This window comes from Pongo abelii, chromosome 7 (assembly GCF_028885655.2).
Source record: "Pongo abelii isolate AG06213 chromosome 7, NHGRI_mPonAbe1-v2.0_pri, whole genome shotgun sequence".
Taxonomy (NCBI): domain Eukaryota; kingdom Metazoa; phylum Chordata; class Mammalia; order Primates; family Hominidae; genus Pongo; species Pongo abelii.
Genome location: NC_071992.2, coordinates 2,993,133 through 3,010,464, shown reverse-complemented (window position 1 = coordinate 3,010,464; position 17,332 = coordinate 2,993,133). Strand labels below are relative to the sequence as shown.

The window sequence follows — 17,332 nt, the reverse complement described above, 5'->3', positions numbered from 1 at the left end:
ATATTAATATCTGTGTAGGACTTAGAGGGAGTATTGCTGAGTAGAGAAAACAGTCTTAGAGGTTAATCTGATATGTGTTGGTACCCACACCACCTAGTCCTAGCTGTAGGTCTTAGAGTTAATGCTCAACTTTCTGGGAGAACAGCAGTTTTCATATATGAAGAATCAAGGAAGTGATAGCCACAGTACCCTCTTCATAGGTTTTTGAGAGCTTTAGATAAACCAGTGCTTGGCCAAGTGCCTGGCAGACAGTGAGTCCTCAGGGAATCTGAATTTCCTCTTAAAAGTTTATATTATCACAGGAAAGTCAGGCAATCAATTACAATTGTCAGTTACAATCGATTATAACATACCTCTTTTATCACACCTAAAAGTCAAAACTATAGCTGTAACCTAGTTATCAGTTATTGATAAAAGATAAAAATATGTAACTTTCACATATTTGAAAATAGTCATTTTTTTTATTGTTGTTACTGTGTTTTCTCTGTGGCCAGCAATCTTGTTTAATTTAATTTTGGTTCATTCAGTTAGTGAACAAATCCAGAAATATTTGTTGTGTGCAATACACTGACTATTGCATAGTTTTTTGTATTTTTGTCCTCTAAACTTTCTGTAATTTATTCTATTGAAAAGTTGTAAAAATCATATTATTATATAATCATATTACAAAAAAATTTTTATGAGTGCTTTTTAAAAATGTATTGAACTAATTTTTATGCCTTTTCCTGACTGCCCAAGAATTTACTTGGCTATTTTTACATTACAAAGCATAGTTTCTTGTTTAGGTTTTTTCTGTTCATGATCAAGTTTTTAATGCACTTTAAAATAAACTAAGAAAGAAGAAGGAAAAGGAATGAACACCAAAAAGAAACTTAAACAGGGTTTAAGTTTTTTAAAAAAAGTAGCAAAATATGGAGACAGTTTTATCCTTCCCTCCCTCCCTCCCTCCCTCCCTTCCTTCCTTCCTTCCTTCCTTCCTCTCTCCCTCCCTTCTTCCATGGAGACAGTTTTCTCCCTCCCTCCCTATTTCCATCCCTCCCTCCCCTCTTTCCTTCCTTCCTTCCTTCTTCCATGGAGACAGTTTTCTCCCTCCCTCCCTCTTTCCCCCTCCCCCTCCTCTTCCCTTCCCTTCCCCTTCCCCTTCCCCTTCCTTTCCCTTCCCTTCCCTTCCCTTCTCTCCTTCTTCCCTCCCCTCCCTCTTCCCTTCCCTCCCCTCCCCTTCCCTTCCCTTCTTTCTTTTCGATCATAATATGCAAAGAATGTAGAAGGAGCGGTTCAGAAGCCACTGGGGCCTCCTGGAGCACATTTCCTGTTTCCTTGTAGAATAAATTGAAAGTACCAGACCCCTCCACCTGTTGGCTCTGGACAGCTATTGTTAAGAGAAAGCAACTTCTTAAGGCCTTGCCTGATTTCCCACTGGCTCCTTGAGTGAAGCTGAGTCACCCTCTCCTGTGACTTTCTTCCTTGTATGTCAGTCAGTTGACAATTTTTGTTTGAACAGTGCCCTTTAAACTTGATCAGTTATACTTCATTGAAGATTTTTTTTAAGAAAACTAAAATTTCAGAAGGAAACTATAAGGAGTATTGCCTATGTATTGCCTATGCAGTGTGTAATTTAGTGACTTTGTATAGAACCTTTGTATGGAAAGTGGTGAAATAGTGTAGCAGTATCACACCACAGTCTCCTTCCTCACTTATATGTGGATATATCATGTGTTTTGCGTGTTCCTGAACTAGGCAGAAGCTAATGATACAGGCATGATGGGGCCACAGGATTCTTTTTGAAAACAAAATAAAGCTTTTGAACATGGTATATTTCCAGTCTGCTTATAGAATTAAGGTTTCTATATTCTGTACACAATTTTTGTGACATAAAAATTGTGTCACAAAGTTTATATTTGGACATATATTGATTTTGAGTCACTTTAAGGCCAATGATCATCTTAAAATAATGGTTTCTCTGCCAAAATTTTAAGCTCAGGTCTGATTTGTTCCAGTATCTGTTCAGAGCTAACTGTTAACTTAAAATTCAAACTTAAAGAAGTTATACTTTAAAAAATTTTCAATGTATTTTTTAAGTTGGGTATGTAAACCTCTTGTCCGGGTGATGTGTAGTCAAACGTGTTGGATTAAATACGTGCATAAATATGTGTGAGTTAAAAACACAAACAGAATCTGGAGTCGATGGTGGTATAGACGATTGAATAGTTTATTACCTCTGAACCCACGTGCTTTGCACGGGATGCTGGGCTTGTTGGGATTCCTGAGTTCCTAGACCCAAAATTACCACTATGTGTCTCTGACAACTTATATTTGCTCATCTTCCCTGGCCATTCATCCAGCACTCATGAAGTAAAAGAATAAGGCTGGGCGCAGTGGCTCATGCCTGTAATCCCAGCACTTTGGGAGCCCACGGCGGGTGGATCACGAGGTCAGGAGTTCAAGACCAGCCTGACCAATATGGTGAAACCCTGTCTCTACTAAAAGTACAAAAATTAGCCGAGCACGGTGGTGGATGCCTCTAATCACAGCTACTCAGGAGGCTGAGACAGGAGAATCTCTTGAACCAGGGAGGCGGAGGTTGCAGTGAGCCAAGATCATGCCGCTGCACTCCAGCCTGGGCAACACAGCAAGACTTGGTCTCAGAGGAAGAAAAAACAAAGTAAATAAATAGCCTCAACGCACAGGTTTCTTTAAATCCCATGCTCCTCCCAGCATCCTGCCCCTCCCTCCTGTGCGTTTGCTCGGCTCCCAGTCACTGCTGGTCAGGGTTGCCCCAGTGAGCGGAATTTGACAGACGTGGATCAGACCTTTCCTGTGAATCCGATTTGAGGCAGTGACATAAACGGATGGTCTCTCAGTGCACCTCCAAACGTATGGAAAGTTAGTTGCCTTTTATTCTCAGAATGTCACTCACAGCCATTTAAAAATAGAACTTGCACTAAGTTGGTATTTTTTTTTTCTTAGTAATTAACAGTTTTCTATTTGCTCAGGGAACAGGAGTTACCAGTTCATACTAAAACTGTATTTCTGCCAATTTTGCTTAATATTAATTTTTAATTTCACATAAAAGCTTTGCCCATAGCATTTAGCTTTTAAAGTTTAATCTGACAGTTTCTATTTTACTTTTCATTTTTGTGTAATAATTATATTGAAATTTAAACACTAAGCTTTATTTCCATGGTTTGCCTTTCAAAATAAACACATATAAGAACAAATTTGGCCCCAGGCAGTGCTTCTACAAAAATAAGAAGTTAGGCATGACCTCCATCATAGTTGCTTCTACTTTCTTTAAAAACTATTGTGCTTGTAGGAAACAGTGCTGATGCCAAAGATTGGGAAGTGCTTTACTTTGGGTTATGATTAGATTTACAATTTTTTACCAAATTTTGGATATACAAGTGAAAGTCTGCTGTTCTGCTCTAATCATCTCAGAGCCTTCAAGTAAAGCCTTATCTGTGATTATCACTAACTAATACATTTTAATGAATAAATAAATGAAGTTAAAAATATACAACAGAAAGGCCGGGCGAGGTGGCTCACACCTGTAATCCCGGGCACTTTGGGAGGCCGAGGCAGGCGGATCACAAGGTCAGGAGATCGAGACCATCCTGGCTAATACGGTGAAACTCCGTCTCTACTAAAAATACAAAAAATTAGCCGGGCGTGGTGGCGGGCGCCTGTAGTCCCAGCTACTTGGGAGACTGAGGCAGGAGAATGGCATGAACCTAGGAGGCGCAGCTTGCAGTGAGCCAAGATTGTGCCGCTGCACTCCAGCCTGGGGACAGAGCAAGACTCTGTCTCCAAAAAAAAAAAAAAAATATATATATATATATATATATATATATATCAGAAATAGATTGTGTTTAATGTAAGAACTGATTATGAAAAATTTTTCTGAGAACAACAGATGGAACTCGGAATTACGTTATCTAATTAAAAAGCAGTTGAAGTGTTCACGGTGTTTCCTCATCACATAACAGGCTGGAATCAAATAGATACAAATCCTGCAAAGTTACATTAGGAGTTGTCTGCCTGAAGAGCCCAGCGTATGTGCCATGGAGAGGACACCAGACTCTTGTGCGATGCCCTGTTACTGCCCTTCACCTTAGAGCCAAACTGTGTAGAAGAGACCAGTGTGCAGACAGGTGGCTTCATTTCTATTGATCAACAGCTGGAGAAGGAACCTGGGATGGGAATTATCACGTTTCTCTGTCATTAGGGAGATTTTCAGGAAAACACAGCCATTGCTTTGGGTTCTGGAAAGAAGTGAGGATGTGGAGCAGACCTTGCTTCCTGTCCCCAAGAAGGGAATCAAAAGGGAAACAGCTGGTTAATGAGCACATGGCAGGACAGGGCAGCTCCTGGAGGTGAAGCCGTGGTCAGAGTGCGGGTGCTTTGCTGAGACCTACTACAGTGTGAAGCATGCCACGGGAACAGTGATCTGTCATACAGCTGGCAAAACTGCTCAAATAATTCACCATCAAATCTCAAAACACAGTGTTTTCATGCTTCCTTCATCAGGCAATCAGTACATTCACTTAACTGAGAATGGGGACATTACTGGATAGGAAGGACCTCCATAGTCCTCAAGAAAGTTTGAAAGAGAATAAACAATAGGACCTTATGTTTATCCATATTTGTTTTTTGTTTGTTTGTTTGTTTTTTGAGACAGAGTCTCGCTCTGTCACCCAGGCTGGAGTGTAGTGGCATGATCTCGGCTCACTGCAGTGTCTGTGTCCTGGGTTCAAGCAATTCTCCTGCCTCAGCCTCCTGAGTAGCTGGAATTACAGGCCCCTGCCACCATGCCTGGCTAATTTTTGTATTTTTAATAGAGATGGGGTTTCACCATGTTGGCCAGGCTGGTCTCGAACTCCTGACCTCAAATGATCTGCCTGCCTCGGCCTCCCAAAGTGCTGGGATTACAGGTGTGAGCCACCGCACCTGGCCTCTTATCCATATTTATATGTCAACTTGAGCATCTTTAAGAAGACATCTCTGAGTAAGGAGTGTATATAGAGTAGAGAAAATGGCTTAATGAGTCACTTCTAGAATCCTATCGAGGGCTAAGATTTCCAACTGGTCCTCTCCAGGAAAAAAGGGTGGGGTGCAACTGGGATTCCTGTCACCAAGGAATGCTGATGCCTTTTATTATTATGCTATACCAGACATGTGTTCAGGAGTCCTGATCCTTATGTATTTCTAGTTCAGTGGTCATTGTGACTTTGGACCTGTTACTGATCCCGGTATTAATTTCTTCTTTTACCCTTCCACATACCCAGCTGTCGCCACAGAACACAGCCTGTGTGTTCATTTGAACTTCTCCATGCTGGGCTGAATGTATATAAGACATCATGTTCTCATTCCTCCCAGCTGACAAAATCAGGTTCCATGTCAGGTTTTCACACTTGGAAATCAAGTCTTAGTGTATTAGGCGGTAAGATGTTAAGATGAAGTGCAGCCGTCTAGAATGAGCCTCTTTATTTCTTTCTGGTGCATTACCCTATACTTAACAGCATGTCATGAACCAGGTCTGGAGTGGCTGCAGGTGGGCCTGACGTATCTCCACACCATGAACTTCACTGGCCATTTCTCCTTCTAGTTTGCAAACCAATAGCTCACCTGTCAGTCACATAAGCCTCTTTCCACCAGATCCCTGGATAGGAATTGTTCACATAGAAAATGAGAAAACAAATACAGATGGGAAAGGTGCTTGTGGATTGGTTGGTCACTAACAAACTCTTCCGGCAGATAAATTCTTCTTTGTATGGTAAAACACACCCATTTGCAACAATGGTATGGAAGTTCTATCATGGACAAATAAATCAAATTATTCCTGCCCCGTTTTTCCTCCAGCATATAGATGCAGCTGAATCTCCTAATGGAGCCTCAGAATTAAATAGGAAGGAATATAAAGAAATACTTCTGACTGCAACTGTATGCAGGACTGAAAAAGTGCATGAGCAGATTTAGAATATTTGTATCCATGCTTCTTCCATTTTAAGGATCTACTCAGTTTCCCCACATGGAGCTCAAGGAATAGTTATTGCTGTTGAACATTTTTTACTGCTCAAAATATTTTAAAGATAGTGAACTAGGTAAAGGAAAGGGTAAAAACTTAGGGCTTAGCATTTTAATACACACCATCGAAGCAATTCTAGTGCAATGTAAGATTGCAAAATGATTTCCAAGAATGAGGGGTTTATTGTCTCCTATGCACCTCTTTCCACGGCAAGAGTGACCCTTAAAGAGAATTTTGGTCCATAGTTTCAGAGCAAGGTTATGGAACTCACATATTATAAATCCCCCTTCACCAGCCATGGTGGAACTCAGAGAACATTTGGTTCTCTGCCTGCAAGGAGAAGGGTGTGATTGGATCCTGTTGTTACTGCACCAATAAATAAATCTCTGCCAGTGAACCTTTAAGAGAGGCTGGGCCAAAGAGAAGATGAAAATGATAAGGAGGAGGAGAAAGAGAAGGAGGGGGAGAAAGAGAAGGAAGAGAGGGATGGAAGAAGAGGAGGAGGAGGAGGAGAAAGAGAAGGAGGAGGAGAGGACAAGGAGGTGGAGGAGGAGAAGGAAGAGGAGGAGGAAGAAAGGACACGGAGGTGGAGGAGGAAATGGAGGAGGAGGAGGAGGAGAAATGGTGGCATCAGCTCAATCTGGCCTTTGGCATCCTGGGGCCATTTGGTTTCTCTCGGGCATCCTAGTGGGAGATGGTCAAAGCCTTCCACTCATTTCTCCTAAGTGGCTTTCTCTGCTTTGATTACAAACACAGTTTGAAATTATTTTTGGACAGTCTCCTAAGAGCAACATAAGCACAAACATAAACACAAAAATATCTTTAGTGTTCCAGCCCGGGACTATCCGTCTCCTTGTGAAAGTGCAGAACGGGGGAGCTGATTCCATCTCTTATGCTTGATGTAAGAATGGGACGATGTGGGTGTCTTCCAGGTTATACAAATAATCACATTTTCAAGTTAATTAGAATTTCTCACATTAGGTAATTCCTGCTATTTCAGAGATTTGGTTACAATTGTATTGCAGATGCATGCCCTGTAGGATCTTAAAAATATTTGCCCGAACTTCACACATGGCTTTTTGTTTGTTTTGGCTTTTTTGATTCGAAAGAACTCAAGACTTTCTTCTGTAAACTCAGGGTTGCTTGAAGAAGCATAGAACATTATTCTACTGCACTAAAAGGGAACACTGTAAGCCTTGATTCTGCCCTCTGCCTTCCTTTTTTGAATAGAGAAGAAATAAAGTGCACAGTTTGGGTGCAGCATTTGCCTTCAGCTTCTGGGACTCATGATGTGCAGAGGCCGCCCGAGATTCATTTGCACAGTGCTTTTCTGATCCAGGAATATCTGGAGACACTGTGGCCTCTGGAACAGCTGCCTCATTCACTGGGGGGGTGGGTCAAAGCATGAGGTAATCAGAGTTCTTTCTTTTCCTCTGCACCTGCAAAAGCACATCACTAATTTCCTTGCAGACGCCAACAGGCATTCAGGCTAGTGCCTTTCAGAGGAACCAGAGCGTGTCCCGCACGCAGCAGAAGACTGCCTCACCATGGGCCTGTTTCTAAAAGGAGAAGAGGCCTAAATCCGAGGCTGGCTTGATTTGCATTTCTATTAGGTGTTGATGGAATAATTGTCATTTTTAGTTGCGTTCTACATAGAGCAAAATTATTTTAGGCACACATATTAAAGCACTAATGCATGTAGGTGTGTGTGTGTGTTGGGGGGTAATTAATTGCTGTGCCACAGACTGTCCTAAAACACCACACTTGAGTACAAATATTTAAACGATCCTCAGCTAGTTCTATTTGACCGTTATGAGAACACAAAACTTAACCAAGGAAACTAATTTCAGAATTTACATTGAATAAACGTTATTAGGAAATAGAGGAAATTAGCCTCATGTGAAAATTGCTATCTTGGTCGACCAGTTCTTGACACCTCTTGAAAAAGAGTGGCCCAAAGCGGTCAGTAGAATTCATCTTGAGAGTGGAATTTCATGAGCCTCAGCCATCGTGTTGTCAGTTTCTGAACTTTCTAAAATGATGAGGAGTTCGCCTTTATTTCTGATCTCTTTTGTTGTTATGTCTAGCTATTTCTAAATGGTGTGTGAAATGTTTTATTTTCTAGTGGTGAACTGTTCTGATCCAGGCTTTGTGGAAAATGCTATTCGTCACGGGCAACAGAACTTCCCTGAGAGTTTTGAGTATGGAATGAGTGTCCTGTACCACTGCAAGAAGGGATTTTACTTGCTGGGATCTTCAGCCTTGACCTGTATGGCAAATGGCTTATGGGACCGATCCCTGCCCAAGTGTTTGGGTAAGTCAGGGTTATTCCCGATTTCTGTGCACAGACCCCTGCAAGGGCACCATCAGCAGAAAATTCCGTAAGTATATCTAAAAGGCACTGAATTTTAATTCCCTCTGTCCTCCTATCACCAATTGTAGGAGTTTTATGGTAGCTGTAGATAGAGTGGCCAGAAATCACCAAATACAACTTCAGCAAATTCGAGGGGTCGGGGGATGCTGGTATGCTCAGGAGAAATGACCCAGATTATTGGATGCCACTTGGAAAATGATGCCTTTATCTGTTTTTCTCATGGCTTGCCTTCAGCCTCAGCCTACCAGGTAGGCCTGGTCCACACAGCTCAGACAGGGCGGCCAGGACCTCCACCCTAGGCGTCTTACTCTTGCTCTGCCCAGGTGGGCGAAGGGCTCTGGTGTGGAGTTTCCATCTGTTGACCTGGCATCTACGGCCAAAGAAGGGAGTGCTGTGAGACCTGATTGGGTTTTGTGAACATTCCTGGTACAGTCCATGGTGACTACAATAAAAACCTCATATCCTTTGGGTATATACCTAGTAGTGGGATTGCTGGGTCAAATGGTATTTCTTATTCTAGGTCTTTGAGGAATCACTACACTGTCTTCCAAAATGGTTCAACTAATTTACATTCCACCAACAGTGTAAAAGCATTCCTATTTCTCCACAGCCTCGCCAGCATCTGTTGTTTCTTGACTTTTTAATAATTGCCATTCTGACAGGCATGAGATGGTATCTCATTGTAGTTTTGATTTGCATTTCTCTTATGATCGGTGATGTTGAGCTTTATTCATATGTTTATTGGCCACATAAATGTCTTCTTTTGAGAAGTGTCTGTTCATGTCCTTTGCCCACTTTTTAATGGGGTTGTTTTTTTCTTGTAAATTTATTTAAGTTCCTTGTAGATTCTGGAGATTAGACCTTTGTCAGATGGATAGATTGCAACAATTTTCATCCATTCTGTTGGTTGTGTGTTCACTCTGATGGTAGTTTCTTTTGCAGTACAGAAGCTCTTTAGTTAGATCCCATGATACATTCATGCATATGTTCACTGCAGCACTATTCACAATAACAACACATGGAATCAACCCAAGTGCCCATCAGTAAAACACTGAATAAAGAAAATGTGGTACATACACACCATGGAATATGATGCAGCCATAAAAAAGAATGAGATTATATCCTTTGCAGAGACATGGGTGGAGCTTGGAAGCCATTATCCTCTGCAGACTTAATGCAGGAAGAGAAAACCAAACACTACAAATTGTCACTTATAAGTAGGAGCTGAACACATAGACACAGGGAGAGGAACAACACTCACTGAGGCCTGTCAGTAGGGCAGGGGGAGGGAGAGCATCAGGATAAATAGCTAATGCATGTGGGGCTTAGTACCTAGGTGATGGGTTGATAGGTGCAGCAAACCGCCATGGCGCACATTTCCCTGCGTAACAAACCTGCACATCCTGCACGTGCATCCCAGAACTTAAATAAAAATAAAAAATAAATACATGAGTAAAGTTGTTATTAAATCTTTTTTCTTTCTTTCTTTTTTTTTTTTTAAAAAAAACCTCACTCATATCCTGATAGTAATTGGCTTGTGAATTGAATCTTTAAATCAGGGGAAGGGATATGGCTCTGAAAAATGGATGTGCTCTTCTGGGCAGAGAAAATTATAGATGAACCTTATGGCCCCTCTTACAGCCTTATTGTCAGTGTATTTTAGACCATGAAGATTAGCAGGAATATATCATTTTACCCAAAGAGCCAAAGTGTTATTTTCTTTCACTTGAAAAAAAAAAATCAGATTGGCTGTTAGCTAAAAGAGAATCATGTCTTAAGATCATAGTCTGAAGATTTAGGAAAACGTATTACTCTCTTTAGTTTTTTTGAAATTAGGCAGAAGCAAAGCAGTCCTTAAAATCAAAATCTGATCTTTGTCCTATGCATTTTGCATCCATAAAGAAAGTGGAGGCCAGGTGCGGTGACTCACACCTGTAATCGCAGCATTTTGGGAGGCCAAGAGTTCTAGATCAACTTGGACAACCTAACCAGACTCCATCTCTACAGAAAATAAAATAATTAAAAACTAGTGGGGCATGGTGGCACATGCCTATAGTCCCAGCACATTGGGAGGCTGAGGTGGGAGGATCACTTGAGGCCAGGAGTTACGATTGCACCACTGTACTCCAGGCTGGCCAACAAATAAATCCCCATCTCTAAAAAAACAAAAATAGAAATGAGGAAGGAAATGGCACTTACATTATGAATCGGATCTACCACACACACAATAAAAGTGATAATGCCTCTTGCCTTTTCAGTTATAGCATTGTGAAGTGTATTTTGAGAATGGGTTAGTGTTGCAGATTTTTTTTTCTCCAAGTGAGTTTCCCTCACATTCCTCTAATCTACACAGAAACTCGTCTCAAATTCTAACTTCAACAATACAATTAATTCCTGTGGAGAACAACAGTGATTACTTTCAAAAAAATTCTCAGCCTTAGGTAACAAAAAATGCATCTATAAATGTGTTACGGTCTTCAAATTATGTCTGTGTTCTCATCTTCCTTGCCTTCACACATGGGAATTTTTCATAGAAATTGGTTTAGTTTTGTTTTTGTCTTTCCCAGAACATTTCTTTTACATCTCTCCTGGCTTGTGTGAGACTTCCATTTGGTTTTGTACTGATGCTGATGTGCTTCAAATAAATCTCCAGGAGCTGGGGTTTAGCTGGCTCTCCTTTTCCTAGGTGGCCAGTTCACTCTGCTTGGTGTCATTAACAGTTGGAATTGCCGTGACTTTGGGAATCCAAAGATCTCAGGGTGCATTTGCTTTTCCATGCTCTAGAGCAGCTGAGCTCCATGTCTGATTTTGCTGTGATATTATTTCACTGAAGGTTAAAATTTAAATAAAATGTAAATTTTATTTCACCTGGAAATGGTCATTTATCCAGCATTTCACTGTTTCAGGTCTCACTGGCTTCTTTTAAGGACTCTATGTGGATAAAATCTAGTTCTCCAATGAATCAATGTCCATGTAAGACAGAAAGTGACGGCTGATGTGACTCAGGGGATGACCACGGCTTCCAGGCGTTCAAATCTACCTCTCTGGTTGATAACCCTTCTGGGTGTCTCGTTACCAAATGGAATTACTCTAGGATACTAAAGCGGTCGCCTTTGAGTAACTCCTTGGTAGTCTCAATTCAGTTAGTTATTTTTGCATATAGATAAAAATTTGTCCATTGCTAGCCCTCATTTGATACAGTACAGTAAAGGAAAAATAAATCTTCACTATCCTATATTAATCTGGATTACAGAATTTGCCTTTTTGAAGGATATTTATAAATAGAGTTTGGGCCTGATTTGGTATAATTTTAAGGAAATGAATGGAAATACTGAGATTATTTTATAGAACAATTTGAGGAATAAATGAATCAATAATTGAGTATTATTATTTTACTTATACATATTAGACTGCCCCTTATTCAAAGAGTAATTGTTAGAATGGTTTTCTTAGACATGTGAGCTTGAAGATTAAGCAGATTTGATAGAATCATGTTTCCAAGCAAAGCATATGATTGTCATATTAACTGAAAACATAGTGGAAATAGTTTTAATGGAGCCATGTTACTTTCTCAAATTTCCTATAATACTGTTCATTTGAAATATAGTTAAGGGTCGATGGAAAAATGTAGGCAGTATGGCTATCTCCTTGAAAATCCACATGTAAATTTCCACCATAAGCAAAGCTACCTTAGCAAAACAAAAACTTCATAAACAGAACCTTTCCTTTTCAGTAAAGAAATTTGGGGAGGAAGTGTCATCTGAAAATTGGTAGTTTTCACAAATTACATAAGTACCAGAATATTTAGGTGTTTTTCTTTAATAGATGATGTCAGTATGGGTGTCTCTATGGGAGATTTTCCAATACAAAGTGGTTTAACTGGAAGGATGTACTCAGATGTTTTATCTTTTTTCTTAAGCTATATCATGTGGACACCCAGGGGTCCCTGCCAACGCCGTCCTCACTGGAGAGCTGTTTACCTATGGTGCCGTCGTGCACTACTCATGCAGAGGGAGCCAGAGCCTCGTAGGCAACGACACGAGAGTGTGCCAGGAGGGCAGTCACTGGAGCGGGGCACTGCCCCACTGCACAGGTGAGGGGCTTACAAGTGAACTGACAGAATTACAGATGTCAAATGACTTTTCAAATAGTGATTTCAAATAATGATGATTTACAGTTATTTGAAATGCACTATAATTATGCATTTATTTGAAATTATTATTCCATTTCTAGCCAAATACGCCGCTCTTATAGATACTGTCTTCATCTTCGCCATAATCGTTAGACACCATTACTTTAAATGTTCTCCTCCAGGGTTCTCAGGAGTGTCTGGATCTCATTTGTGAGGAAGTTTGCCGGCCATGGCTCCATGTGTCCCTGTTTGCTCTTTATTCTTTTTTATGTGGTTAATTTTCCCCACCTCTCCCATCATTAACTACATGGGTCCTCTTTGAAAAAAAAAATTACCTTTATTTTTTTCACGAATGTTTCTTAAACAACTAAAATTCAGCGAACCAGCAACTGTGGACACAATTCTGAAGAACTAAACCTCTCATTTGACTTTTTTTTTTTTTTTTCACAGTTTACCTAAAGCCCTGTTTTCCTTTTGCTCTCTGTACCTACCTTTTCAGTGAAGACTTGATGCATTTACCATTCCTGGCATTTTCCTCCTTCCAAAGGAAATGTCATTTATTCTCACAACCATATTTGAATAGGCTATTGTGAATTTAGTAACACAGGAGTAACATCCTAAATTCTTTTCATTTTGGGGCTATCACAAAGAAATTCTTTCTTACAAGATTGCCAGAATGTTGTGCAACCGTAACTCAAGTCAAATACAAATTTCAACAACTTTTCATTATCTTTAAGTGTGATAACTCTGCTCAAAAGAAGTCTAACACAATTGTGGATTGCCATATGTGTTTCTTTTCAATAGGAAATAATCCTGGATTCTGTGGTGATCCGGGGACCCCAGCTCATGGGTCTCGGCTTGGGGATGAATTTAAGACAAAGAGTCTTCTCCGCTTCTCCTGTGAAATGGGGCACCAGCTGAGGGGCTCCCCTGAACGCACGTGTTTGCTCAATGGGTCATGGTCAGGACTGCAGCCAGTGTGTGAGGGTGAGTAGCCACAAGCCTTAAGGTCCTCCTTGAAAGTTAAAACCACACAACTCGTTCTAAAATGCCTGGCAAAATTCTACAAAAATTCTAGAGATTTGTACTATTTATACAATTCAATCTTTTCCCCCCAATATTTGTGGAAGCATCATCAGAAATCATGACTGGGTGCATGCAGGTATTCCAAGTGTCCACAGGTCCCATCACACGGATGCTTATTGTTTGAAAGTTCATAACACGAGAGCTTCTAATCTTCTCCCAGTGATAATCTATATGTGGTGTTGCCAGCATTTTCTAGATCCTGGCGGTGAGTGAGTGGGGTTCCAGAGCAGCGAGCAGGACCAATGCAGATCACTGATGGGAATTTCCGCAGGCTGGAAGCAGGCTTCCTTCACATGTCATTTCCAATCTGTTGGTGGCCCCTGTGTGTGGAGCACTCTATTTCACAGGAATCTGGGGTTATATTCTATGAACTATTTTGGAGTGGGTCTACTTGATTCTAATGTTTGAGAGGCATCGTAGGAAGTGGTGGTATGCTCCAGTAATGACAGTAAGAATTGCCACGGACACGTTATAGACACCGCACTGTGTATCAGAAATGTAGCCTCGAGCAAAGGTGAAATGAGAGGTGATGGTAACCATGTATTCGGTGTTCAAAACCTGATTTAGAATTCAGACAGATAGGACTGTAAATGTTAGGAATTCTTTACAAGCAAACTCCTCAATTAAACTTTCAGTCTAAAAAGGTTATACAAATTAATTCAATATGTATTTTTGTATATATGAAACACTTTCCAAATAATTTTACCAACTTGAGTAAGCTCGCATACACTATCACTGTGAGAAATTTAACTTGAGTTTCCTTAATCTTCATTTTTTGTACTTGACTATACTGTCTCCACTTCTGCCTTTATTGTATTATACATTCTATATAGGTAAATACAAATAATATATGTATATGATCTATCTATATTATATAACCTATGTAACATTAATTTCACATATAAAATAATGCTAAATATTAATATAGGAATGCTTGTGCATATATTTGCGTATTTATATATTATATTTGCCCATGCATAGTGTACATATTTTTTCTCAAAGACTATTTTTGACTATATATGTATATATATGCATATAATATAGGCATACACATATGTGCACACAAACATGATAATCCAAGATAATTTTTTACTCTGAATTGCCTCTTGACAATCAAAGTAGTATAAATCTGAAGACTAGGCCCTAAAAAAGTTGCCTTAGGTCAAATACCACTGATTAGTAGTGAGAAATGGTTACCCATAGTCATGAATTGCAGGATCATACTTTTGTTATTGACTGAAGTATGGCACTATAAATTGATATAAATTTGTTAATCAAATGCAGATTTTTTCAGTTCCCTCTCGTCTTGTAGATATTTCAGTATTAAAATTTGCACATGAGAGCAATGTTTTCTCACCAAAACCAGAGTGTTTTCTACTCTTTCATATAGTACTTTAGGTAAGCAATCCTATGGGCTTAAACCATTATCACCAATATTTTAACAAGGAGATGTTCTATGCTTCCTGGTATGAGGCACTGAAAAGAGACATTGTCGTTTCTAGGGTATTGCCACTGAAATGCATAACCTGAATTGAATCCTGAAGCAGCAGCAATAACAACCCCCAAAACCCTAGGGGCGTGCAGCAAATCAGCTTGCCTGTGCTCACGAAGAAATGTCAAGTTCAGAAAAGACACCATCTGAGCGATTCTTTCAAATTTAAGAGACCCAATACATGCAATGTGTGGTCTTGGACCCAATACATGCAATGTGTGGTCTTGGACTGGGTCCTACACTGAGCAAAAGAGAGTTATGAGAGGCGTTACTGAGATGGTAGAGTCTGACCCTGAGATGATCTAGGTGGCGAACTAATACAGGACCCTAAGACAACTATTAAAAATATGTCCAAGAGCTTGAAGTGAATTAGATTATGGGTGTGTATGAGACAACATTGCATCAAAGTTACATTTCATGCTTTTAATAATTGTACTATGGTTATGTAAGACAACGCCTTTGTTCTTAGGAAATACATACTGATACATTTAACTCTAAAGAGTCATCATGTCTGTAACTTACACTCAAATACATTAGAAAATACATATTTAGAGAGAAAGAGAGAGAAAAAGTGAGCAAAATGTAAACAGTTGGTGAATCTGACTAAAGGGTGTATAAGAGTGGCTTATAATCTTTTTGTGAAGTTTGTTTAATCCTGTAGTTATAACAAAGTGTGGAGTTACGAAAAATGTTGCCAATAAATTAAAACAATTTCCATAGTAAAATATCAACTTTTCTATCAAATCACATTTAACAGTAGCTTAATGTATCCGTAGCGTTTATCATTCGGGATTTTTGAAAAGCACCATGGTTGGTTTAGGAATTGTGACATTTTGGCTGTAGACCTGATTCTATGTAGTGATCACAAAGTCTTGGTTCTGGATCTTAATTCTCCTTTGTTTAAAAACAGAGAGGCTGAAAGATCAATCATCAGCAGTATTTTAATTGAAATTTAAAATATTTCCTCAATAGTTACAAAGAGGGCTGGATGTCAATAAGTGAATGCTGGAATAATTATTCAGACTTTATAGATAGAATCTGATGATGATAAAAAGCAGAACTGTCCTTCTGTTTTCAAGAATACTAAATGCAATAATTGAGCTTAAACCCGGGTTTGCCGCCTGAACTTGGTGTATGAAGAGCAGAGACTCTCACACTCCCAGAAAGTGGAATATGAAATATTCTATCAAAGATGGCCATTCACTTGAGACTGTACATTCAGTATCATGTTTACCTCAAGTATTTCAGTTTTGAAAACTTAAAAGATGAACAAAATTATAACAGTTGAGGGTGAGCAATGTTTTCCTTAGCAATCTCACCTCTTTGGGGCTATGAAGGCACACTATGAGTTCTAGTCCAGCAAAGTTACACATTAATCAATTTATTTGAATGAGAGCTTAATTGCATTTCACTTCCCAATCCATCTAACTGAGGCAATGCAAAGTATTTTTAAAAATTGTATTTTGCTTTCTAAAGTTAGAAATTTAAAAGTTTTCTATGAAAAAAAATTAGAAACTTAGCCCTTAAAAGCTGCATACACAAAATAAGTTATAAAAACGTTGCAATGCTGAAAATATTTCTCAAATATATCATGCCCCACAAAATTGACTACTTCTGAAACTGTATTATATGATACAGACATCATGGGAAGCTGAATAAGCCCACTGCAATATATGTTACACCCAATAAGGCAACAAATTATGTATAAAAATCATAAAATCAGTGACTGAACACACACACACCAGCAAAAATTTGAAATACATTTTTTGTTTGTTATCATAGGTCCAAATCACTGAAGTGTGAGTTCCTCTCAATGAAAAAGGATGTAACCAGTGGTTGCATTTCCAGGAAGTGTAGCTTCTATGACTAGCTATGACTTGACTAATCCCCTAGTTAAGATTATTGCAAACCTGATGAAATTATTTCCTCTAAATCTGTCAAAAAGTTAGATACTGATGGTAAATTGAATAAATTGTAAAAAGGAGGAGGAAATTATAATTCAAAACGAAAAATCTTTTTAAATTCTTCAACTCAAAGAATTTATATTGCAGATATATTTCCTTCACATTAAATCAAATTTGCTTTTGTTAGCTATCTAGTCTTTTAATCATAGGCTCAAACTTAACATTTCAAATGGATCTATCTCATGAAGTTGCATTATATAACTAAAATATTTAGTTTCAGCTGTATTAGGGAACTCTTAATTCTCTTTCAGATGAAATTATG

The 17,332-nt window shown here is 39.2% G+C and overlaps 1 protein-coding gene across 1 annotated transcript in view; it reads left to right on the top strand.

Moving 5' to 3' along the window:
- CSMD1 (CUB and Sushi multiple domains 1) overlaps window positions 1-17,332 on the top strand; it is a 2,063,616-nt gene that overhangs the window by 2,014,475 nt on the left and 31,809 nt on the right. Inside the window, exons 55-57 of the mRNA XM_024251429.3 lie at window positions 8,148-8,336; window positions 12,316-12,489; window positions 13,333-13,515. Of these exons, the coding sequence (XP_024107197.3) occupies window positions 8,148-8,336; window positions 12,316-12,489; window positions 13,333-13,515 (546 nt within the window). The remainder of the gene's footprint in view (window positions 1-8,147; window positions 8,337-12,315; window positions 12,490-13,332; window positions 13,516-17,332) is intronic.